At 40.6% G+C, this 25,901-nt stretch overlaps 1 protein-coding gene across 1 annotated transcript; it reads left to right on the top strand.

Annotated features, from left to right (window-relative positions):
• Positions 1-7,070: 7,070 nt before the first annotated feature.
• P2RY1 (purinergic receptor P2Y1) lies at positions 7,071-9,911 on the top strand. Its single transcript, XM_084638812.1, has 2 exons — positions 7,071-7,303; positions 8,568-9,911. Exon 2 carries the CDS (start codon positions 8,638-8,640, stop codon positions 9,727-9,729), a length of 1,092 nt encoding a protein of 363 aa, XP_084494938.1. The 5' UTR covers positions 7,071-7,303; positions 8,568-8,637; the 3' UTR covers positions 9,730-9,911.
• Positions 9,912-25,901: the final 15,990 nt, after the last annotated feature.

Genomic DNA, 25,901 nt, shown 5'->3' with positions numbered 1-25,901 from the left:
AGCAAAATACAGTTGCCATCAGCATACGAAATCACAATAGTGCAGCGATGTTTCATAATTAGTCAAGAAGTGACCCATCCATTTCTTGCTTAGTTGAATGTAAGGGGCCTCTGGCAGCTGAAGCAGTTTGATTCACGTGCAAGAGGTTAGCATCCATATATGAAAAGTGCATTCCCTGTGTGGTGCAAAGCCCAGCTCTGCAAGGCAATGCACGGGCTGTTTGTGGGTGCAGCAGGGAGGAGCTTGGCTGCTGAATGCAGTAGTGTGCTTACCACCATCACCCTTTGAAGTGGGTGCATTAGGACAGGAGTGGGTATCCTGTAGCCCATAGGGCTAGCCTGCTGGCTGGCTTGCTATATTATATCATGCCCAATATTATTGATTTGTCTGTTTAATACAAAGCTATAAATCCAATATAATAAGAGTATTTTATTATGTTTGGCAGTAACACAAGGAACCTATAGGCCCATATCCTGTATGATGAGCTAAAGCAAGTTAGCATACATATAGTCCAGTATGTTTGTGACCTTTGGTTTCGATACATGGGCTACTGGTTACCCTTTAGATTTTGTTTACCTAAGCCTTAATGGTAACCACAAGGTATACCACAAAGAACATGCAAGTAACAACCACAGAACCAGTTCAGGCCAGAAATAACAGGTTTGAGAATGAGCTAATTGTCATTAATATGTATGAATATATTATCAATTAATTGTCATTAATATGTATGAATATATTATCAATATGTATTAATATGCCAGCCTATAAAGTAAGTGCATTCCAATATTATGAAGATGATGAAATTAGATTTGGACATGGAAGGTTGGGCATATAGTGTTCAGGCCCTCTAAGAGGAGCAAACCACCATGAGGGTATAGTTTAGCTTAGCTTTTCCGAGCTTTGTCCATCTTCAACTCGAGCATTGAGGCCATTGGATTCTTTTGGCATGCCAGAGGCGAGGCTGGTCCTTTGTCTCTTGCCATCAGGTTCCCAAGGAAGGGTGTGTGAATGTTAATCTAGGAAGTTTTTATAGAAAATACCACATGTAACTCTAGAACAGTATTATTTCCTTCTAATTCTGGGGTTTGGAACTTTGATAACTTTTCTGCTTATCAGAGTAGCAGCCGTGTTAGTCTTTATTCGCAAAAAGAAGAGGAATACTTGTGGCACCTTAGAGACTAACAAATGTATTTGAGCATAAGCTTTCGTGGGCTACAGCTCACTTCATTGGATGCATAGAATGGAACATATAGTAAGAATGAATATGAATATAATATATATTATACAGAGAACATGAAAAGGTGGAGTAAGAGGCTAATTAATTAAGATAAGCTATTATCAGCAGGAGAAAAAAACTTTTGTAGTGACAATCAAGATGGCCCATTTAGACAGTTGACAAGAAGGTGTGAGGATACTTAATTTAGGGAAATAGATTCAATATGTGTAATGACCCAGCCACACCCAGTCTCTATTCAAACCCAAGTTAATGGTATCTAGTTCGCATATTAATTTAAGCTCAGCAGTTTCTCATTGGAGTCTGTTTTTGAAGCTTTTCTGTTGCAAAATTGCCACCCTTAAATCTTTTACTGAGTGGCCAGAGAGGTTGAAGTGTTCTCCTACCAGTTTTTGAATGTTATGATTCCTGATGTCAGATTTGTGTCCATTTATTCTTTTGCATAGAGACTGTCCGGTTTGGCCAACGTACATGGCAGAGGGGCATTGCTGGCACATGATGGCCTATATCACATTGGTAGATGTGCAGGTGAATGAGCCCTTGATGGAGTGGCTAATGTGATTAGGTCCTATGATGGTGTCACTTTATTCATTACACATACTGAATCTTTTCTCCATATTAAGTATCCTCACACCTTCTTGTCAACTATCTAAATGGGCCATCTTGGTTATCACTACAAAAGTTTTTTTTCTCCTGCTGATAATAGCTCATCTAATTAATTAGCCTCTTACTCCACTTTTTCATGTTCTGTGTGTCAACACACACACATATATATAATCAATCTCTTCTTACTATATGTTCCATTCTATGCATCCAATGAAGTGGGCTGTAGCCCACAAAAGCGTATGTTCTAATAAATTTGTTTGTCTCTAAGGTGTCACAACTACTCCTGTTCTTTTTTTCTGCTTATATTAATAAAAGTCTCTAAGGCTGTGTTTTTTCCTCAGTGTGAGTGTGCTTGCTGTACATCCCAATGGTTCTTACAAGACTCTGTGTAGCCTGATTCTGGGACAGAACCTTATTATCTTCTGATCAGATCAACTGGCGAACCTATAACGCATATCAGATACAATAACATTAACCCCTAAAGATCAGGCAACAATCCAGTCATGGCTCAAGAGGCCACTGCCACTCTGTGGTAGCGTTGGGAGGATTGCAAATAATCCGACTGAGTCCCAAGGGGCTAGATAGGCCCCAAAAGCACAATAACAGTGAGAAATGGCTCTTCCTTTTGAAAATGGAAAGCAAGTTTTCGAACTGTATGAATTACAAAATGGCATGACATAGTTCAATTTACATGAAACAACATTACCAAACAGCAGACACATAACCAAGATACACATTCAAAATGGTAAATGTAGAGAATGATGGCTCTGGGGAGTGAGTTGGAGTAATTCAGGCTGTTCTTTTCCTACAATCTTTTGTCTTCACTTCTTTGCATAAGCATTTATGGGATCTGATCCGACATTCCTTACTCAGCTAAAATTCCCGCTGAATAAATCCAGCCATGAACACTGTTACGTTTATATAGCTAATACAAATGCAAGTATAATAGAAACTCTTAACTACAACAGGTTGAATTTTTTTTTTGTTCATAAACCATAGAAATTTTGATTAGACAAATAAGATAAAAATTGACATAATTTTCACAGTTTGTTTTTCCATTATTTGACTAGGTTCTATTCCTATCCGTATAGATGACACAAACTTTCCTGGGTATCTGGCTGGTGAATCTTGCCCATATGCTCAGGGTTTAGCTGATCACCATATTTGGGGTCGGGAAGGAATTTTCCTCCACGGCAGATTGGAAGAGGCCCTGGAAGTTTTTCGCCTTCCTCTGTAGCATAGGGCACGGGTCACTTGCTGGAGGATTCTCTGCTCCTTGAAGTCTTTAAACCACAACTTGAGGACTTCAATAACTCAGACATAGGTGAGAGGTTTTTCACAGGAGTGGGTGGGTGAGATTCTGTGGCCTGCGTTGTGCAGAAGGTCAGACTAGATGACCGTAATGGTCCCTTCTGACCTTAATATCTATGAATCTATGAAACTCATTATAAATGAATAACAAACCTGATGATATACTTAATTCATAATACAATACACATGTTTATCCTGTCAGAGCTTCTTGTCCTGACCCCTGGTAAGATAGAAGTGGTGTTATTGGAGAGGGATCATTTTTATCAGATAACTAGCTCCTCTTTTATAGCTCCTCTGTTTGAGGTAACTGATATGGCAGTCACTGAGTCAAGCTAAAAATTGTGGCATTGTTGAGCATGCCCTTTCCATGGAAAGCAATGCATTGGCTAGTTTTAGAAATGTGGTTTTCAGCAATGCAATTTGCATAGGTTGTGCCCTTTATTTATCTTATTCATCCAGACATACTGGTGATGGCAACACGTGCCCTCGTGATCTCCAGTCTTTGATTATTGTAATTTCCTCTTTGCTGGGTTACCATGAGGCTAAGCCAAATGCATCGATTGCTCATGGGTTAGAGCTATTAGAATCATATTGAGCCCACTCTGTGCTCTTTGTTTGGGTGCCCATTAAGTTGAGGATTTAGTTTAAATTCGCTTTAATGGTTTATAAATCTGGGGTTGTTCCTATTCAAGGACCTCCTATTGGAGCCTTCACCTACAGGTTTTGTACTCACTTGGTGCTTAGGGAGTTCTGCCATCACTCCTAAAGTTGGTAAGCAATCGAGCTTTTGTTTCCTCGCTCCCTCAGGCTGCCTTCTGAAATCCAGCTCATTTCATCCATCCCTAAAAACGTATTGTTTTCAGAGGCATTTTTAAATTACTGCCTCTGATGTGGCTTTGTCTGTAGTTTTGTCAAGTTTGGAGTGTTCCGTTTATTTAATGAAGTTGTTTTATGATTGCTGTTCTGTACCCCAAGCACTTTTTTGCAGGGAAGAGGAGTGCATGGTTTACAAATAATATTTTTATTATTAATAATCATTTTCACCCTGTCTTGTTTAGCAAGTGGGATGATGCTGTGAAAAGAAGTCACTTAGGCTCTGCTTCCCCTAAAACACAACACCTTAATCATCTCTAATCTTTATTATGACTTCATTAATTTGATGCATAGAATCTCAAACACTCATGGTTTATAAATAGTAGCTTCCATGCATTCTTGAGGAATATTACTACATACACTTCTTTCTTCCTCTTGTATACTTCAGATGAAATCATGGCTCTATTGAAGTCAATGGAGTTTTGTGACTGGCTTCAGTGGGGTCATGATTTGAGCCTCATATCCCTTTGATCACCTCTAACTATGAGCAGAAAGGATGATTAATTTCTTTATATTGTTATTGATACACTGTTAGTAATTGTATTTCCAGTATATGTACTTCAATGCCATTATATTTAGTTTTTTTAAATTTATCATTAAATAAAATGTTGATGTATTTCAGTATTCAAGACTACTGATTACATTGTCAGCTTGTCAGTGATGCAGGCTCAGAGCATAGCTCAAGCCCTGTAAGCACTTACAGTATTTCAATTATGGGTAAGAATTTTGAAAACATTTTCTTTTAATTGGTGGTTACAGGACACTGAGTTATTGCACAGTTAATGCCTTTCACCTTTAGAAGTCAGAACTGAAAACACTGCTTCTGCTTAGGTAACACGTGACAATGGGTTTTAGTTCTCACAGTATACTTGCTGATATTACAAAACTACAACTGTTTGGTATGATTCACAGTTTGCTCAAGACTGGAATACCAGGGAAATTGCTGTCAGGTATGACGTCTGCTTTGGTCGAGGTGTGTAGGAAGGCTTGCACTGCACTTACCTAACCAAACTATAACTGACTCTAACCACTAAAATGCTGTGTAAATTTACTGTGCTAGATAGATTAGTGATAAATGTTTTATAATAAATATCAATGTGACTAATGAAATTACTAATAGTAAAACAATAAATAGACAATTTTAAAAGACTTTTAGCATGCTAATAGCATTACATTTTTTTTCTGTAGCAATAATCCAAGTCTTGTATTAAAATAAACTCTTCAACCTTGTAGTTTATCCTCTTAGGAAAGAGATTACTGCTTTCATAAGCCAGCATGGTGGTCTTAAAATGTGTATATATATTCTGTTTTGTGGATAGGTTCTCTTGTGGGAACACTGTGGTTATGAAAAGACACCAATGAACAATTTTGTAAGATGAGACTTTTATGGTACATTGATACATACTCTTCAGATGTTCCCTTATTTGGGATAAAATGAAGAAGAAAAAAGCTTTCATCTGTAGCTACTGCAATGTTGCAAAAGAGAAACAACACCAACAAAAACCTACCAAAATGTATAGAAAGCATAAGGTCCTATCATTGAGAAACAAAAAATTGCTTAAAACTATATTTTTGTGTAATTTACACCAAGAAGTAACCAGTTTAAAATTCCTCTCTGTATTCATTTGTGTATTCCTGGAGACATAGAGTATTTGGATGGTTTCCCTAGTCAGCTTTCCCAATAAATTAGTTATGTAATTTAGAGAGACTTTCAAGTTTGAAAATGTTATACATAAATAATGCAAGAAATACTAATAGTGCTAAACTATGGCTGTATTTCAAGTTAGCAGGGATGTGACTGTAGTATGTATCACATATCACACAGTTTACTAACACAGGAGCAAGAAACCAGATGGCTGAAACCAGTGAATTCTGTTTTGTTAAGGAAACAAAATAATAACATTCTGACCTAGCAAAGGTAATGCAGGTTACTTTGGAGAAGTAAATTAAGTGCTCAGTGCACAAAGCTAAACTAGAGAGCAACTGTACCATTTACTTCTAGGACTGCTGATACTGTGTTTTGCTTACAGTCGGTACCTGTCAATTATTTTTTCCAGGCATTTCCATTGTAGACTAATACTTCAGTGAAACTTTTGAAGGCAAAAATTACAAATCTTTTAAAATGAATAAAAAAGATACGTTTAGAAGTCTCCAGGTCTTAGAAGAATCACAGATCTGGTAAGAATGAATCTGAATCTTTCCCCGACTGTCCAATTAATTTTTAAATTTAATGCAGTGGCTCGCAAGGTAAAATATAAAGGACAGAGAAAAAACCCATTTGTTTAACAGGGAGCCGCTGTCTGCATATGTTCTCTCTACATCTGCCTCCTGAAAGGGGGTGTTTTGTTCCCACTTGTCTGAGTAGTTCTGTGCCTAGGTGTATGTAAATGAGCGTCAGTGTGTGTGAATGGGTGTCAATGACCTAGCTGTCCGCGTCCGTGAGGGTGTTATCGCACATCAGTGTGAGTCTGTCTATGGTTTAAGTTATGCATGTGTGTAACCGCGTTCAATAGACAAAATGACACATGGTCATGCCAAAGATGCGGTTTACTATGATCGTAGATGTTAGGAAAGATGGGCTGTGTGCGTGAGAGAGAGAGGTGTCTCTGCGTGTAACTCTCTCTGTAAATGTGATTGTGTTACGTGTTGGTGTGACTGGTCGGGGTTTCCGTCCCTGTGCAGCTCTGTTATCTGTCGGGATGGCTGGTGTTTGTGGCAGAACAACTCTCCGGGTGCCAGGAACTTCGCTGTGTTGTGTGTTCCCTTCCCACTGCTAAAAGCTACAGCCGGCTGTTCAAGGAAACGAACCAGACCGCCTGGATCCTTCCCTGCTATCTCCCCCCTTCTCCCACCCGGGTGTCAGAAGGGAGGGTACGTGGGGCTGAGCTAACACGCCCGTGAGAAAGCCGCTTCTCCCGGAGCCGCTGCTGCGTGCCGCGCTCCTGTTCCCGGGCCTGGAGCGCAGGGGGGCAGGCGCGGAGCCGGCGATTGGGCTGGGGCTGCTGAGTGGGTGGCGGCCACTCCCGGCTCTGCCGCCGCCTCAGGAAGCTGAACTCTGCTCCTCAGCCCGCTCCCGCCGCCCTCGCCTAGTGCCGCGCGGGGCTGCGGCGAGCCTTCAAGGTGGCGCGGCGGGGACCTGGGCTCCTAGCCGGCGCGGGGAGTGAGAGGCACATGCCGCCCTCCGGGCGCCCCTTCTCCTGCCTTCCGGAGGGGCCGAGCAGGCGGCGGGGGGGCGGGGGCCGGATCTCCGAGGAGCGGACCCGCTGAGCGGCCGGGAAGGTAGGATCGCCCGGGGCGGGGAGCGACCCGAGCGCTCGGGGCAAGTTGGCCCCGCCGCGCCCACAAGTTTGGCGCGGTTGCCCCCAGCCCGCCACGGCTTGCCCGGTGCGCGGAGAGGGGAGCCTGCCCCGAGCGCCCCGCAGCGGGGGCCGGGACTCTTCGTCCTCCCCGCCGAGGGAGAAGGAGCCGGGGGGAGCCGGGCGGCCAGTGCGGGTGGAGGGAGCTGCGGGGCAGGGGATCGCTTACAGCGGCCCCGAGGGGGCGGGCGGGGGGCTGGAGGGTAGCCCGAAGCCTGAGGTGTTTGGAAGGCGGAAGAGCTGAAGCTCTGCGAGGTTGCCCGGGGGAGGGGAGTCCCTCTGGAGGGGCTCTTGGCTCACCTCCAAGGCGGCAATATAAATCACCGCTTTGGGCAGGAAGCCGGTGTCAGGGAACCTAGAGCACCCTCCCTTTTCAGCCTCCCCTAGTCTGCCCTTCTTCTCTTATCCTCATGAGCCTCCTTCAGCTTGTCCCCTTTTGACCCATTCTCTCCCTCTTCCATTGAGCCCCTGCTGCCTTCTGAGACACCCTTACAGCCCTTGCCAAGTCAGCCCCTCTTCTGCTAGTTCCTAATCCCTCCCTTCTTTCTTTCTTTCTTTCTTTTTTTTTTTCAGCCCCTTTTCCCTACTTTGGCTCCTGCCTGCTTCATTTCCCTCTTTCATTTCCTGCCCCTTTCTACTCCCAGTGCAGTCTGTACCCCCATTTCATCAACCACTGGCAGCCCCTGATGCCTATCCCTGGGGCACTGGTGCAGCTGCCACTTCCTCCTTACCCTCATTGTTTCCTCTTTGCTTATGCCAGATTCATGTCCGCTGGGGTCTAGCAAGGGGAGTAAGGAGGGAGGGAGTAGAGAGTTGCTCTGGCTCCCTGGTGACCCCCTATTCAACTGTGACAGGGAGGAGGAGAAGGATCTGTAGCGGGACCCTATTGACTCCCAGCAGCCCACCTGGATGTGTTAAATTCCAGCAGGGATGCTGGCAGTCTTCAGTGGGGGTGAGGAAGGGTGCCTGTGTCATGTCTAAGTGTGACACTTGGCTGGTTTAAATATTTCATAAGAAAAGTTCATGCCCTGTGCTCAACTAAACTGCAGAGAGAAAAATAATTGAATGATTGGTGAATAAAATTGAACAGGTATACATGGATTCTTCATCTGACAATGTTTGAATAAAGCAATAAATAAATAAAATGCTAGGTTCCAACTGGGTCTTTCTTTGCCTTTTCGTTTTAGATGCTTTCTTGTCCCCCCAGAGACAGTTGCTGCTTTACCCCCAGACCTGTCTGACTTTAGTGGAGAGATCATGACTGAAATCCTCTTTTCAGCTGTTTTGAATGGGACTGAAACCAACATTCTGTCAAACACTGGCTGGACTCTGGGAAATGCCACTACCAAATGTTCCCTAACCAAAACCGGCTTCCAGTTTTATTATCTGCCCACTGTCTACATTCTAGTCTTTATCTCTGGATTTCTGGGCAATAGTGTGGCGATCTGGATGTTTGTCTTCCACATGAGGCCTTGGAGTGGCATCTCAGTTTACATGTTCAATCTGGCATTAGCTGATTTCTTGTATGTCTTGACGCTCCCTGCCCTCATCTTTTATTACTTCAATAAAACTGATTGGATCTTCGGGGATATCATGTGCAAACTGCAAAGGTTCATCTTCCATGTGAACCTGTATGGCAGCATTTTGTTTCTGACTTGCATCAGTGTGCACAGATACACAGGGGTAGTGTATCCTTTGAAATCACTTGGGAGACTGAAGAAAAAGAATGCTGTTTACATCAGTACCCTTGTTTGGGTCATTGTTGTAGTTGGGATTTCTCCTATATTGTTCTACTCTGGAACTGGGCTAAGGAAAAATAAAACCATTACATGTTATGATACTACAACTGATGATTATCTGAGAAGTTACTTCATTTACAGCATATGCACCACTGTGTTTATATTCTGCATCCCATTCATATTGATTCTTGGTTGTTACGGACTAATAGTGAAAGCTTTGATTTACAAGGATTTGGACAATTCTCCTCTTAGGAGAAAATCAATTTACCTGGTTATTATTGTGTTGATGGTCTTTGCCGTGTCTTATCTTCCCTTTCATGTGATGAAGACATTGAATCTCAGAGCCAGGCTAGATTTTCAGACTCCACAAATGTGTGCCTTCAATGACAAAGTATATGCCACTTACCAAGTGACAAGGGGGTTAGCTAGTCTCAACAGCTGTGTAGATCCTATTCTGTATTTTTTGGCAGGTGATACCTTTAGAAGTAGACTTTCAAGGGCAACCAGAAAAATGTCTAGAAGAAGTGAGCTCAATGTGCAATCAAAAAGCGAGGAAGTGACTCTCAATATTTTAGCAGAATATAAAGTGAATGGAGACACAAGTATGTGAATGCAAAAGATTTGCAAGCAGTAGCAAAAAACAAAACAAAACTGTCCGTTTTTAAGACAGTAGGATGCTTTAGTGCCATGACTGTTTGGGGAAAATCTACTGAACCGGCCGGCAGGGTTGTTCTTTTTGGAGCAGGGGTGTCTCATTTTGTGAGTCTAAGGAGAACTTAAGCAAAGTAAGTGTAAAAAATAAATAAATAAATAAATTTAATCTTAATGGGGGGGGAACACATCAGATTTCTGTTTTTACCTTTTTTTTAAAAAAAATGCTCACAATAGTATATCTTTCTGACTGGTGTCAGATAAAATAAGACAAAGCAAATCCCACAGAGGAAAAAATAGCTTCAAATGTGCTGCTTGTGGCAACTTAGAGACTAACAAATTTGTTTGAGCATAAGCTTTCATGAGCTACAGCTCACTTCATCGGATGCTGTTATTGATTCTTTTGTCTCCATTAATAATAACAGGTTTTTTTAAAAAAAAATATCCAAGAAAAACTTTTCTTTTGGGCCTCTGTCCATACTTCCATCCATAGCCTCTTCTTTTACACTCACACTGTAAAAAAATTATTTACATTCAGATCATGATGCAGCAATCTTGAACGTTGTCTTGTGTCTTGTGATTTTGCATCTTCTACTTTTGGAGAAAATGATAAAATTTTGGTAGCTAGGTGGTGGTGCCCTTTCTGGTTCTATCTTTGCAGAAGGCTTGATTCCTATAAGGATGGGTTCCAGGCCCATGTGTGTCATGACTCTCACAAATTATTGTGATTGTACATGAAAACTAAAGGTGAAATCTTGGGCATGTTGAAGTCAGTGCTATTGATTTTAGCAGGGCCAGAATTTCACCCTGGTGTTTGCACACAGACTGATGTCTATTTTGCTTTTTGTGCAGGCAGCTACCTATGCATGCACAATTGCAGTACATTTTGAGTGTAGATATCACTTACATTTCTGAGTTTAAAAAAATTGGCACTGCATATCTAAATATCCAATATTTCAGTCCTTGTTGAAGTAAAATCCTCATTGTCTTCAGTGGAAAGAACCAAATAAAGGACCTGAATAAGGACTGCAGGAATGGGGGCTCTGCTTGGGCAAATAGCAGGACCAAAATTACAGATTTGGAAGAGACTTGCTCTCTAGAGTTACAAATTTTGACCAACACTTCACTGCCGTTCTGACACTCAGCATCTGATGCTGGAAGTTTGTGTGACTTCTCTTACGGGTAACAAATTCTATTATTGAAAACACTTTAATTTTATCCACATAAAAGCCGGAGATATTTGAATTATCTTAACCTTCATTTGGGACAAGCATTTTTCACTTGCTTATCTTGTGTGATAACACAAGCTGTTTCCCAGGCAAATTCTTATCAAAATGGGTTAAAGAACAATATTTGTTGGAATCAGAAGAAAAAAAAAAGATAAACTTCAACTTTTTTTTTACTGTGAATAAAGAATTACTGTATCAACAAAATGTTTCAATACACTGCCAATAATGTCATGCTGGGGAGTGGGTACCTTCATAATTTGTCTCACCCAAATGTGTAAAAGGGTCACCTAAAATTGCGCAGAATAATATATTGTGTAATGCAGCAGTCAGCGAGGATTTGAGCAGAATCTATGGGGAACAAAACCTTATTTATTTCACATAGATATTGTTTGAAATGTGTCTGAAAGTATTATTGAATCTCGCGCACAAAATGGCGTGATATGTAATGAGTAAATGGTTTTAACAAATCCTCAGCCCCCACAAACTTTATGCTAGAAATAAAAATAAACTATTTCTATCTTGCATATTAATTTCCAAGGACTGACTACATGCAGAAAATGAATAGCTCTAGATATCTCTTGACAACATTGTTAAGCAGCTTACGTTCAGAAACATAAAACTACTTAACCTGCAAAAACTATTTATTTAACTTATTTATTGGAAGACTAAGTACACATGTGAAGTGTTATCTAATAACATTTTAAATGATTCTGTTTTTCATATTTTCAGAATTGAGCATTAACAGAAAAAATAGAATGGCATGTTTGAACTGTTGTAATTGTACTCTAATTGAACATCTTTTATAATAAACTCTCAGATCCAGCCCTGCAAGACATTTTGGACTACCATTTGCTGTTGATGTGCAGTCTACACATAAATTAAGCTACTGTTTAGCAAGCATAACATTTTACAGTAATGCTAAAAATCTCATTGAATCCTATAAATCCAAGAAAATGTAGAGCTAATGCGATAAGTCAAAGCTAATGCTCCTAACTCTTTGTGACAAAACATTGGGATGATTTAGTTGGGGATTGGCCCTGCTTTGAGCAGGGGGTTGGACTAGATGACCTCCTGAGGTCCCTTCCAAACCTGATATTCTATGATTCTATCATTGTTGAATGTACAGACTTTGGTTCTCATTTATACTAAGGCTATACCCTAGAGACATTATGGTGGCAAAGCGTAGCTGAGCTGCTGTAAGTTCTCCTGTATAGCTATTCTATGCTGGTGGGACAGAGCTCTCCTGCCGACATAGCTCTGTCTACACAGACACTTTTCTCTGTGAAACTTATGCCATTTTTACACCCCTGACCAACAAAAATTGTGCTGAGAAAAGTGCTAGTGGAGACAAAGTCTAAGGCTCCTTTATGCTGCCAGAGAATGAGTATCAGCCCCACAGTACATGGTTTCAGAGTAACAGCCGTTAGTCTGTATTTGCAAAAAGAAAAGGAGTACTTGTGGCACCTTAGAGACTAACCAATTTATTTGAGCATAAGCTTTTGTGAGCTACAGCTCACTTCATCGGATGCAGTGAGCTGTAGCTCACGAAAGTTTATGCTCAAATAAATTGGTTAGTCTCTAAGGTGCCACAAGTACTCCTTTTCTTTTCACAGTACATGGTGTGTAACTATGCACTTATGAGGCCGCACTTAACTGAGACATGCACTGGTGGGCTTGGCAGATGAATTAAGGATAGTGTCAGAATGGATTTGCAGACTGTGCACTGAATGGGTTTTTATGGGTTTAAAATCATGTTACTTTCACAGTTTTTTGTGGTCTTTTGTTTTTACCTTCAATTAGGGAATAAAATGTTGCACTGAAGCATGAAACACACATACTCAATAGTCAATCCTCAGATTCAGATAAGTCTGTATTTAGATACTTTTTTAAAAAAAAATCATATAATCAACCCACTTTGTTTTATTTTTTAAAATGTGTATCAAGGCTATGCTAAACCATATTGACTATTCATTAATGTATATTAGACCTTAAAAATCAAGAGCAGCAACAAAATTTTCAGGATACAATTGTAACACATAGGTACAGCTCACAATGAGGGGCAGGGAGGATCTGCACATCTCCATCGGAAACTCAAGAAGGCAATATTCACCCTTCTTAAAGTGGCAGAATGCGTGCTGCTCTGCTCCTTTGTGGGGTACATGATTCTCCCTACAGCACACTGGTTCCCAAACATGGACTGCTATTGTGCCTTCCACACAACAGTGGAAAGTTAATTTTGACTCATCTTGCCTGCATATACTCACTTAAGAGACTGGCCCAATAGCTCACTATGGTCCATTGTGGTAATATTGTATGTAATCAGGATTAATTTTTAAAGGTGACTTGCAGAGGCAAGGCGCCTCATTCCAGTAACTTTACCTCAGTTATGTCCTGGAAGTTTCCATGGTGCAGGTAGGAGGGGCATTAAGTACATTTTTATCTTAAAACTTATTCTATTTTCCTTCTTTCAGGTCCGGTGACATTCAGAATTACCAACAACCAGTACCACCATCCTATTCTGATGTGAGTCCCTGACATGCACCATTCTGAGATGACAACTACCACTGAGTGCAGCTGGAACATGGAGCTGGTCCACAGAATCTCATGTTAAGTCCCCACTTTTTTTTTTAACATTACTGTATTTGGCACACGTTCTGTACCTTGAAGTAGATAGAGCTACTGCAAAATCATGGCACAGGATAACAAGAGTGACTCTCAGTGCTCCAGCATGACTACTTTGTACCTGCAACATCACAGCATGGTGTGTGTTGGGCAATCACATCCGAGGAGGATCTGGCCAACTGTGGCAGGGCTGGATGTCGTGGGACCAGAAATAAATTGTTTTCTTGCTCAATGTGGCATGGGCTCCTGGGGTAATTTGCCAGATATATTGGTAAATACTACTGCCATTTGGTACTTAATCTTATTAAAATGAATTTAATACTAGTGAAAGGTAACCAGCCTGACAGGTCTTTAGACCAAAGGCCCCCCTCCATCTATTCACAGCATAGGCATCAGCAGAGAAAATCCCCTAAACTGCCTCTCACCACATCTCTCATGCTGACCTAGCGGAACCACCTCTAGGTATGTGAGGAGAATACAGTTTTCATTTCCATTCAGACCTTTGCTGACACTGCTGAGAATGCCATTTAGTGACAATGGTGATAGTGGGTTTTGTAGTCCTGTTCACTAGGAACTGGACTCAGGCAATCACCTCCTTACACAAAGTCTGCCTAACAGTACTGACTTCACTCTTTAGTGTGCTGGACTGGACTTGAACCTTGAGCCAGCTATTTTCTCTTGGCATCTTTGCTGGTAGTCTTCTAAATGTACATTATTTATTTAGAGATCCATAAAAGCTCTTGATAAACACTTTTATTTAAAAAAAAAAACCTTTAAAGAAATGAATATTTGACCTAAACAGAGCTACAATGATCTATACAGAAATAAATGACTGTTCATGATATGTTTCAGAGTAACAGCCGTGTTAGTCTGTATTCACAAAAAGAAAAGGAGTACTTGTGGCACCTTAGAGACTAACCAATTTATTTGAGAAGTGAGCTGTAGCTCACGAAAGCTTATGCTCAAATAAATTGGTTAGTCTCTAAGGTGCCACAAGTACTCCTTTTCTTTTTGTTCATGGTATATTTGCATTTTATAGCTCCATAGGGTCAAATTTGCCTCATTCATGCCCATGCGCTCCCAGGAGGGATAATGTCTAATACAAAATGAAGCAACTGTAATCTAGTTACTGTATGTGGGCTGAGGGTACTTTCGAAACTTCAGTAGCTTGATATCATGGCTGTTTAAATTTGTTGTTTTTAAACTAGCAGTTTTGAGTCCAGTTTATGTATTAGCAGCCTAATGAAAATTTAATTTTAAAGACACTAAGTGCCAAATTCTGCCACTGGATGCACATGAGTAACTACTGTTGAATTTAGGGACAGCTTCCCTTGTGCATTTGAGGACAGAATTTGGGATCGAGCTATTATTTTATAGAACTATATAATAAGCATTAAGGGTCGCATTATACCATCACAACATTAAAACCCACAGTAGGGATCTTCCTACAGCCAAGATGCCACTGAATCCTTCCCTCATGAGGAAAAATGGGGGAACAGTGGAGGCAGGGGACCCAGAACCTGTATACCACAGCTCTGCCAAGGGCCAGGACTTCTCCCTTCTGGCAGCATGGCTTCTTAAGGAGATGTGGTGTTGCTACTGGTCATTCCAGCTGAGCTTGTGCTATTTCCCCCTCTTTGGAGAAGATACAGTGCAGACCACAGGGTAGAGAATTAACTCCTGCTCCTTTTGCCCACTGCATCTCCACTGGATTCTGAGAGGCGCATGCTATTGAAAATGGCTGTTCCTTTTATTCACCCACTGCCTACCCCTAAAAGTGAGTAGAGTTCCTCTGGGTCCCAGGCACAGAAGAAGGGGGAAAATGTGCTATCCTGGCTTGGCTTACTCCCACTGTTTCTGGGGCTTTTTTGCCCCATATTGCTTTAGTCTTTTATTTGGTCTCCTGTGTTCCTCACAGCCACAGGAAGCAGTCCTAACATCTTGCCCATTTTCCAGAAATGTAAATTAATACACATTATTCCTAGTCCAAGCATTATAGTGTCCACTTTCTGCCTCAAGTAAAGTTTTGCTGGATAGTATATATGCTTCCCTCTGGGGTAAATTCTGCCTGCAGTTCTCTCTAGACATTTATTTCACGCTCATGAGCATGGCTTCTGAGTACCTATGTGGGCACAATTCCCAGAAATGTATCTGGAAGTTCTAGCACTCATAATACCTAGCATTCATATAATAGCTTACATGTTCAGTGTGGCGTTATACAAACATTAAGTCCCCTCTAATGTAGGTAAGTATCATTATTCCTATTTTATACACAGGCAAACTGACACAGAGAGGTGAAGCAAATTGCCTGTACAGTTAATCAGCAACAGAGCGAGGATTAGAATTTGGACGATTCTGACTCCCAACCCAGTGTTCATTCAGCTGATCATGCTGTTTCTTGTATGTGTAACTAATGGGAATCTTGCATGCATATTCGAGGGCAGAATTTGACCCTCACATGGAAGTTGTCTGAGAACCACTAAAAAATCCTTAACTACAGTATAGTAGCTTGACCTGCAGTTTTATCACTCTTACATTTGCTGTATTATTTTTAACTCCAGAGATTTTTGTCATCATTGAGAATTTGACCACTTAATCTGTATCTGTTACAAAATGTTATGTCTGGGGTGTAAATTGTATTGCATCATCATTTCAAACTAATATGAAGGAATAAAATGTGATTTACATGCTTAATGTTTTGTGAATTTGGACTACAGTGTGTTTCAAGTATATATGTGAAAATGTTTATTTTTCTATAATTCTGTGAGATTAATATTGTTTAGTGTATCCAAAACTTGTGATTAGTAGTGCCATTAATTTGACTTGCCTATGGAGACAGTGTTACTCAATATTTAAGCTTCTCAGGTTCTGTAGTTGATTTAAATCAAAAGTAACTAAAAAAAAAAACTAGTTATGCATAACTCATGAATAAAATGATTGTCTATTTTCTATAAAGCACTGTGTCATTTGCATGCAGTTTTTGTGTAAGGCATGGTGATAGAAACTGTAACTATTTTTAGTGACAACAGAACTGCAATGCAACCACCAGAGTTACTGGCATTGTACCTATCAATGTCAGAGTGAATAAAACCCAATAAAATTATGAAACACTGTTTTGCTGCCTTCTATATTATTACAATAAGTTAAAAATTCACAGGATATTCCTAAAACAGAGATACACACTTGGAGGAAGGGAGGGATCATTATCGTTTGCAAAAGTATATAAATTCAGAACGTTCTTGAAAGGGTGCTGTCTGGTCCACTGAGGTTTAAGACAAGTGAATAAATTATTATGCATGATTGTCAGTTAAAATATTTTATTCAATAGAGCATTTAATGGTCTAACCTACTTTCTAATAAAGAAAATACTTCAGTGGGTGAGATTCTGCTGAGCATACATCAGTGTAATTGAGCTCAGAATCTGGCCCAATATACCTTGAATATCTACCAGTCTTACACACTGTATACGCAATACAAAACCTCTTCATAACCTTCTATTTTCACTTACCACAATAACTGTTTTCATAACTCTCTCTCTCTTTCCATTTTGCTAACCTTTTCCATTTCAGCCTCAGGTATGCATTCCTCCCAGTATTATAAAACACGCAAAACCTTTATCTGACGCTCTACAGTAAATCACCCAGTATATTTAGATCAAAAGCCAAAAATATCTCTATAGCTCCTTTTTCTCTTTGTGGATGGCTATTGCATGCTGATTCTGCTGCAGGGTAACTACACATTGCTTTTTTAGGCAGCTTAAAATGTTAAAAATGAACTCCAATATTTTAATCATTTGAGGAAAACTCTGCATGATGACAAAAATGTCTTGTTGTATTGATAACATTGTAGACTACTCAAGATTTGCTCTTGTTCTTACTATGTCATCGCATACTTTCATTATCGGGAGGCAGCAGTACAAGATAATATAACTTCCTGTATTATGCAAAAAAACCTTTATATTATGTATTTAAAATGTTACAGCTTGTATACTCTCTTGGCACTCTCATGACTCCTGGAGATACTATGGCCTGGTTTGACCTCTGAAATAAGCTGGAGCAGACATTGACCTGCTCTAACTCATGCTAACTAGTAACAGCTTCCAGGTGGCCATTACACTAGCTAGGGGGCACTAGAGTGCGGGGGGTCCCTTCATGAATGCTTCCCCTATCCTGGCAAAGCCTTAAATGCTAACTGTATACCAGAGGAGGATCTGGTAAAGTTAACTTTATGGCCCCTTTGCATAGTCAGAGCAGTGCAAAAGAGCCCTTTGAGAGGACTGTTAGCTCTACATAAAGGCCTGATTCTGCAAACACTTAGGCACAGCAGTAACTTTAATCAGCCAATTAGTCCCATTAAACTCAATTCAACCACTCAGTGAGTAAAGTTACTTTAATGGTTATTTGCAAGATTGGATCCTAGTCAACAGATCGTAGTTACTGTTGCAATACTACATGCATAGATGAGTCTGATCAAAATTTCTGATCTGAATGCTTTGGAATCTGTAGGAAGTTGGGAGTCTGAACTTAGATTTGGATCTGAATGCCATGGTCATCTCCAATTATATGGATGTTTAAGCAGCCTTAGAAATATGCTGTAAAACACTTGCAACTTTGCTTTATATAATAGTAATAAATACTGATCTATCTGAAATAATGTTATAACTTCAGGCAAACAAGTGGTACCGTTTTTATTAGAAAAGTATATTATTTAAAGTGAGTTTGATAGTGTTTTATAACATATTTAGCTATTTGTAACTAAACTTGTAACTCTTTTCTTCCCTGCCTCCAGACCTGAGTAGCATCTTTTAAAAGTGATTCAATTTTTCAATACCAAATATAGATTCAGGTGATGTGGGAGTTAAGAGAAACATTTACAAATGGGGTAGGGGAGAAGAGGTTGCTCATCTAGTGGTATAATTTTTTATTATTGTGTCCATTAAAGAAATGTAGTTTGGATAAATCTAGAGTTCAAATAGGCTGAAACTTAGGAAGGTGAAATTCCAATAAGAGGAGAAACAGAAACAGTTGCATAGTAAAATATTGTAAAATTATAAAAATTGTGCTCCTTGATGACCTCAAATCACCATCTCTCTTCCACTGCCTCTCTCTGCTCCGTACAAGCCTTGCTTCTCTGGGTCTCCTCTGTTTTACAGGACCTGGACTACATGTAAAGGCTTATCTGTCTGTCTCTCCCTCCTTTGTTCAGACACAGCTAGGGTTTGACTTTGTCTAACAGATGTGAAATTATATTAAACCTTGTGTTGAATAAGACCTAGTCTACATTGCGTAGCAATGCACTCTGAAGGGGTGTGAATTCTAGAGCACATCATGTGCTGCGCACTAACTGGCCTGTGTAGACTTTGCTGGTGCTCACTGAAGTTTTCTAGTGCATGTTAATATAGTGCTGTTGAAATAGTACTACGTTAAAAGGAGCAACCCTGCTTTCAGATAGTTTTTCTCTGTTGCAGGCTATCAGATCACTTACAAGTCCAAGCTATTATTATTATTTGTTTCTATTATTGTAGCACCTTAGAGCCCCAGGCATGGCCCAGTACAAACACAGAACAAAAACATGTTCCTTTTCTCAAAGAGCTTGCAGTTTAAGGTACTAATGATGCTCCAGAATACTGCCCAGCCTGATGAACTGTCATTTACCTGCTACCTCTTTGAACTTCTTTCAGTTCCAATGCTTATAATCTAGCCAACTAGAGCAAAATCCTGGAGCCATTGGATTCATTGGGAGTTTTGCCACTAACTTCAATGGGGCCAAGGTTCCATCTACTGTCTTAACAAGAAAGTAGACATTAGATCCCAACAGGCAAATTCTGTTCAGAAGTTTTAAGCTACAGTATTTGAGTGGAACACTCCGAGAATGTATTTACTATTTCTGTTATCTATTTGTACTACCATAGCATCAGCACCTGCTCATGCTAGGCACTGTACAAACAGAACAAAAAGACAGTCAGTCTTGAGTTTTGTAGCTAATAGCCTGTCATCCAGACTGGGGACATGTGGTACTGTATCTCTGTAATCTTTCTATATGTCATTGTTATTCCCTTCAAATCATCCATCTTTTTAGCTTTACATAATATTCCATATTACATCTGAGTATTGTGATTCTCTAACTAATATAAGGTGTCATTTTACTACTTTCAAAAGTTCTCTATCATATTTGACATCCATTAATGTAGCTCTCTCTCCACTACCTTATTCCATCTTTTTATTTGTATTACAGTAATACCTAGAGTCTCTAACCTGCTTGTGTCTTCACACATTACAGATTTAGAATAGAAAAAGCATCCCTGCCCCAATGAACTTGCACCCTTAGTTTAAGAGAGGATATCGTAGGTGGATAGAAGAAACAAATATGGATTGAGGAATGGTGGGGAGGTAACAGAACTATGTTTATTTAAATGAGTTATATGTATCATTTATAGAGTATTATTTTGTTAAGAGACAACTAAATAGATTATCAACAGTAGTTGCTGTTAAGTGAAATAATGTTACGTCTTTAACATTAATAATGCTTTCTTATGTATCACATGGTCCAAGTAACAATAAAATGGCTAAGGATAAATGTTTACAAATCATGTATTTTCTTACACCTAAAAACTGGTCTCTGCTAAATGCTCGAGGCTGTTTAAAGGATAAGAATGCTTGCAAGATGGGAAACACACCTATTATTATAAATCATGCAATACAGTAGAATTATGAAATGCCTAACTTACTACTGAACAATGTAATAGTGCACATACTCTGAAGGATTTTTCCTGTCGGGAACCCAGAAGCATTTTGCTGCTGCCTATACATATTCATGAAAAAGACTTGACTTTTCTAGAGCTATCAACCAAAACTAATTTTCACTTTCCATCTGTTATATTTTTCAGACTCTTTGTCAAAGATTCTTAAGATATTGTGGCCCTTAATCACTCACTGTAATTGAAGGCTGAAACAATTTTACAGTTTTTAAATCCATAATCAGTAAAGACAGCTTTAAAAATGTCTAGGGAAGATTGTACTTGTCAAGCTGACCAAGTACCCTTATTTTCTAGTTTCTAGGTGTTACATCTTATGAAATAAACATTAATTTGTATCTGAAGACAAATACAGTTTAACAACACTGATTTCGTATCTAGTTATCTTAAGTACCTCTAATTCTGCTATATCTTCTCTGAGACTAGGATAGTGCAGACTTAGAGGGGGAAGGGAGTGTCAGAGGAGGGTGATGAGAATGATTAAGGTATGGAAAAATGCTCTTAGGGCTTTGTAGTTCCTACTTTAAACCTCAAGGTGGTGGAACACTTGCAAAGGTTCTCTTGCACAGCTAAGTGATGGGGTAGTTGTGCATAGGCATAGCAGACATAGGGCCTGTGCCATTTCTGCATAGGACAGTGCAGAGAGGGATTTGGAGCCAGGCTAGAGGATGCGTGGGTGTATCACTATTTCTAGAGCTACAAAACTCCAGTAGCTGCAGCCCCGATTTGTGCGGGTGGGGTACAACTCTTATTGGAGCCACGAGGCTAGACACATTGTACAAATGGAGGGTTGGAATTTCCTCCATAACAAAATACAGAAATTTTAAAGTAGATTTGTCTACATATAAAGACATTTTAACACAAAACTGAAAAATTAAAATGAGCTTCTCTACTTAGCTGCTGAAACCTGCATGCAGGGATCCTTACAGTTGGGGCCTGATTCTGTAGTCCAGCAAAGTTTTGCCTTGATGATCATAAACACCTAACTCTTTTAGTACCTGATTCTGTGAGGTGCTCAGAGCCTTCAGCTCCTTCTGAAACCAGTAGGAATTAAGAGTTTCAAGATGTATGATGTTTTTTAAAAAAAAGGAGCCAGGCAGAAGTTCTAGGGTGAAGATCTACACTGAAGCAGAGCAAGACAGACAGAAGGAAGTGGTAGGGGTAATATTTTCCTTATTCTAATAAAATTCCATGTCAAGTGTAAGAAGAAACTGACTCTTTCTGTGCGTGTTTTCCATTGTCACATGACAGAGGGTACTTTGTACCTTGCCGCTGGCACTCACCAGATTGGGCCGCCAGGGGTCTGTCTACATAGCATTTTGGAGGGAGCAGGACCTAGCCTCCCTCCTTGGTTCGACAGACGTGGCTTAGAAGCTTAGGCTAGCTCTTTAAAAATAGCTGTATCGGCAGTGCTTTGATGTTGTGGCTCTGGAGGAGGAGGAGGAGGAAGCGACTTCAGAGCCCAAGTTCTAGCCTGAGCAGCAACTTCAAAGTTACTGTATATACAGCTGTTTTTAGAGCACTGTTCTGTTGACCTGGCCTGGGAAACTTGCTCCAAAATGGTGTGTAGATGTACCCTAGGTGTTAATGAGACCGTCAAATGGAGCAGAGGAGATTAAAAAACATTCAGCTCAGCTCAGGTCTTAGGAAAAGCGGTGTACATGTGACACTTGCCATATATGGCACTTGCAGCAGCCACGTGTATTTTTAGCTCTAATTTAAGGGATGTTCTACTTGTCAACTAAATAACACTGTCACTCTTCACCTGTACTGAACTTTTAGCTTATATTACTATTTACTACGTTAATAGCAACAAACCAAAAGACAGATGGATGAATGAGAGAGAAACTAGGATAAAAATAAGAATGGGAAAATAAAATAGAAATAAGGCTCAGATTTACCAAAATTAGTAAATGCACATACGTATCTTTGTAGGCACCGATGCAGTTACTCAGCTACTGGTACCTAACTGAAAATCTGATCCCAAATTGGCTTTATTTCCGAACAGTATCCCCCTCCAACTGCCCTCAAACAATGATGTTCAGCTCAGAGGCTGACCTCCAAAACCAAAACCAATAAACCCAGCTCAGTAGCCACAAAATATACACTTCTTCACTCACCATCACAAATTCCTGCCCAAGGGTATGAATGGTAATTCTCCTGTGCAGGCACAGGCAGTGGGTAACAAACTATTTTGTGATTTTGAGAAACTAGCTGGTTTGAAACAACCCTTCCACCATGCAAGAAAAGCGTGTCTTGCTGGGTCAGGAGAAGTTCTAATCTTTGGTGAGTCACAGGGGGCTTTCCACCTTCTAATTACTAATTTTGTGGACGAGATGCTGAATTTTTGATCCAGGGTAGTTTTCCATTCTCTTTCTCTTTCCTGGGAATTAGCTAGAAAGAATTATTTTTATGCCATCCATTAACTTTTAACTTCCTATTAAGGGGAACAAAAGGAACTTCTTCCACAGCTGATAGATATTCAGTCAGCTAAAGAAGACTCTGCCCCTGTGATAGAATGTCAGGTGATGTTCCTATCGATATGGGACAAGTTTGAATGTTGTGGAGATTAGGAGTTTGATTCAAATCCTGAGCTCTAAATTTAGCCTTTTGATATTGGTCCTTGGTTGGAGCCTAAGTTTGCCAACTTTCTAATCTCACAAAACCAAACACCATTTCTGCACCCCTTCCCCGAGGCCCTGCCCCATCTCTAAGGCCCCACCCCATGCTCACTCCATACCCCCTCCCTCCATCGCTCCCTCTCCCCTACCCTCACTCACTTTCTCCAGACTGGGGCAGGGGGTTGGGGTGTGAGAGGGAGGTGAGGGCTCTGGCTGGGGGTGTGGGCTCAGGGGTGGGGCCAGGGATGAGGGGTTTGGGGTGCAGGAGGGGGTTCTGGGCTGGTGCTGAGGGGTTTGAAGTGGATGGAGCTCAGGGCTGGGGCAAGGGGTTGGGGCAGCGGCCAATGGGAGCTGCGGAGCCAGTGCTTAGGGTGGGGGCAGCGCATGGAGCCCCCGTGGCTGCCCCTGTGCCTAGGAGCTGGATATGCTGGCCGCTTCTGAGAGCCATGCAGAGCCATGACAGAGAGGGAGCCTGCCTTAACCCCGCTGCGCTGCCAACCTGACTTTTAGTGGCTCAGTTGGTGGTGCTGACTGGAGCCACTAGGGTCCCTTTTCGACTGGGCATTCCAGTCGAAAACTGGACACCTGGCAACCCATAATAGAGCCAGACCTGGGAGAAGCCTATTTCCTGCTATGCATATGGATGTAACCAAACTGAGATTTTGTCCCAAGATGACAGATCTCCACGAACACAGCAGATCTCACAGGACTTCCAGCATTTTGGACTGAACTCTTATGCAAACAGTTTGTGAAATTTTGCTTCTATCAGAGCTGCAGCTGAACCCTGCTGTACTCTCACACCTGAACCTAATTTGTACTCCACCACCATCTCCTTTGCCCATCTCACCTTTCTGAGCTCACTTTGAGGCGGATCATGATAGTTTTGCAGTCCAAAGAGTTCATGTTTGATGGAATTCTTTCCTGGAAAGTGGATGGTGGAATACACCCAATTTGGCATTCCACAGTCCAAGAAAGGAAATTCATTTGGCATTCCACAGTCCATGAGAGGAAATTCATCTGTCTCACAGTCAGGGTCTCTGCAAAGGGCTGCAGCCATAGAAATAACATGTAGCTTCTTAGAGCCTTAAAGGATTCCTAATGTGGTTAAAAATATTTTTTTAAATAATTCCTTGCCTGAATTAATAACTTCAATTATTAAAATTTAAAGACTTTAAACATTCTAATTTACTTTTCATCATTTATGATGTGGGTTCTATACCCACCCCCTTGGAACCCTGGGGAGTCCTTTCCTCCACTCCCTCCACAAGGAAGGCAGCATCAGCTGACCTTGCTTTCCATAACTTTTTGTTCCCTTCCAGACATAGGATTAATTTATTTCTGTTGGGGTGGGGGGTGGAGAAGAGCAGAAGAAAGGTACAGTGGGCAAGCACAGAGTGAGCAGAATTTGGCATCTGGACAGGTGGTGAATGGGGTGAGGGGATAGCATGGGGGGGGCAAAGTTGCAGAGAAATAGTTATTTACAAATTAGTTTTGAACTTTTAACAGCTGCTTATTTGCTGTGTCTGTTTGTGTCTGTCTGTCATTTCTAGTTAGATTGTAACTCTTCCGTACAGGGATTATCTCTTATTTTGTATTTTTACACTGCCTGCCACAAAGGGGCCCCACTTTGATTGAAGTCTTTAAGCCCTACTGTAATACTAAAATTATAATAACAAGGTAAGGGAGCTTTGTGCAATTCATCCAGCTGGCAACTGTCTAGTCCCCTTCACTTTCTGTTTCTCATGCATAATGCTGCAGTGGCTGAGTCTTAAACAATGCAGGGCCAAAGTGCATCCACATTACAAGAAAAGACGTGGGAGCATGAAAAGTAATACTACTACACTGTAAGGCAAAGCAAAAGTCTATAGGAGATGAGGGTTCCCTCATAGTGTTTGTACCTATTCAGCCAGGAAATCTTTAAATGCAAAGCAAACTACTTTTCATATTTTTCTCTTACTACGGGGGGTTTTGTAAAACCTTGGTTAGGTTGGGGGTTATTTTTTTTAACGAAATCCAAGTGCCTCATTCTGCAGCCCAGCCTGAATAATACAGCGTATGCAAATGTATTACAAGACTTGAAGCTATTGGGTACTTATTTCTGGTTTCCTTCCCCTTATGCTTAATTCTGCAAATACATGTTTTCATTCGCCTGACCAAAGTGCTAGTTTTAATTGGTGCCATAAAACCACAGTTGTTCTATTTAATCAATTCGTGAGTACAGGAAACATTTATTAAAAGCCCCATTTCATTCTTTTTACAGCATTTGAATTTGCAGTTTGGAGGATAACCTGCTTTACTTAAAGTGTTTCTAGATTTATAGTTGACTTTTGTATAAATTAGTTTCAGTACAGATTTGTTTCTAGTTACTATTTCTACAGCAATTACTTCCATGGAAAAGCAATATTGCAAAACATATTTAATGTATTTTTTGTCTTGCAGCATAACATATGGAAGCATGGAGCAGAGTCTAGCACAACGTGATCCGTCAGTTCGCCACTGCTCTCCGGCAAGGGCTCCAAACACAGTTTAAAGAGTCTGGAAAGACTGCCATTCACTTTAGCAGGCTTTATATTAGACCCTATTATTTACTTATCTAGAGTCTCCTAAATGCCCTCACCACTATAGTATTTGAGAGTTTTAGGAAATGTACTAAGATGAACACAAGAAAATCCCTCTAACTTTCTTTCTCCTTGCTGCTTACTCTCAGGAGTTGTTTTATTTAATTGCATGATTTTGGTGGGATTTGTGGGAATGTTAGGTCAAAGAAGGGGGCGGGGGTTCATTTTGTTCAGAAGGTGCTGAAGTTTGTGGTCATCCTGGTCTCTTCTGAAAGGGAGTTTACAGTCAAGGGCCAGTTGCCAAGGAATCTCTCTCCTCTATGCACAAGGCTCACTTTTGAGTTTGC

This window comes from Lepidochelys olivacea (assembly GCF_965140295.1).
Source record: "Lepidochelys olivacea isolate rLepOli2 genome assembly, chromosome: 9".
Lineage (NCBI taxonomy): Eukaryota > Metazoa > Chordata > Testudines > Cheloniidae > Lepidochelys > Lepidochelys olivacea.
This window is presented reverse-complemented; position numbering and strand designations above follow the sequence as displayed.

Excerpts from the sequence above, each read along its gene's own strand:
- P2RY1 (XM_084638812.1), top strand. The coding sequence starts at position 8,638 with ATGACTGAAATCCTCTTTTCAGCTGTTTTGAATGGGACTGAAACCAAC.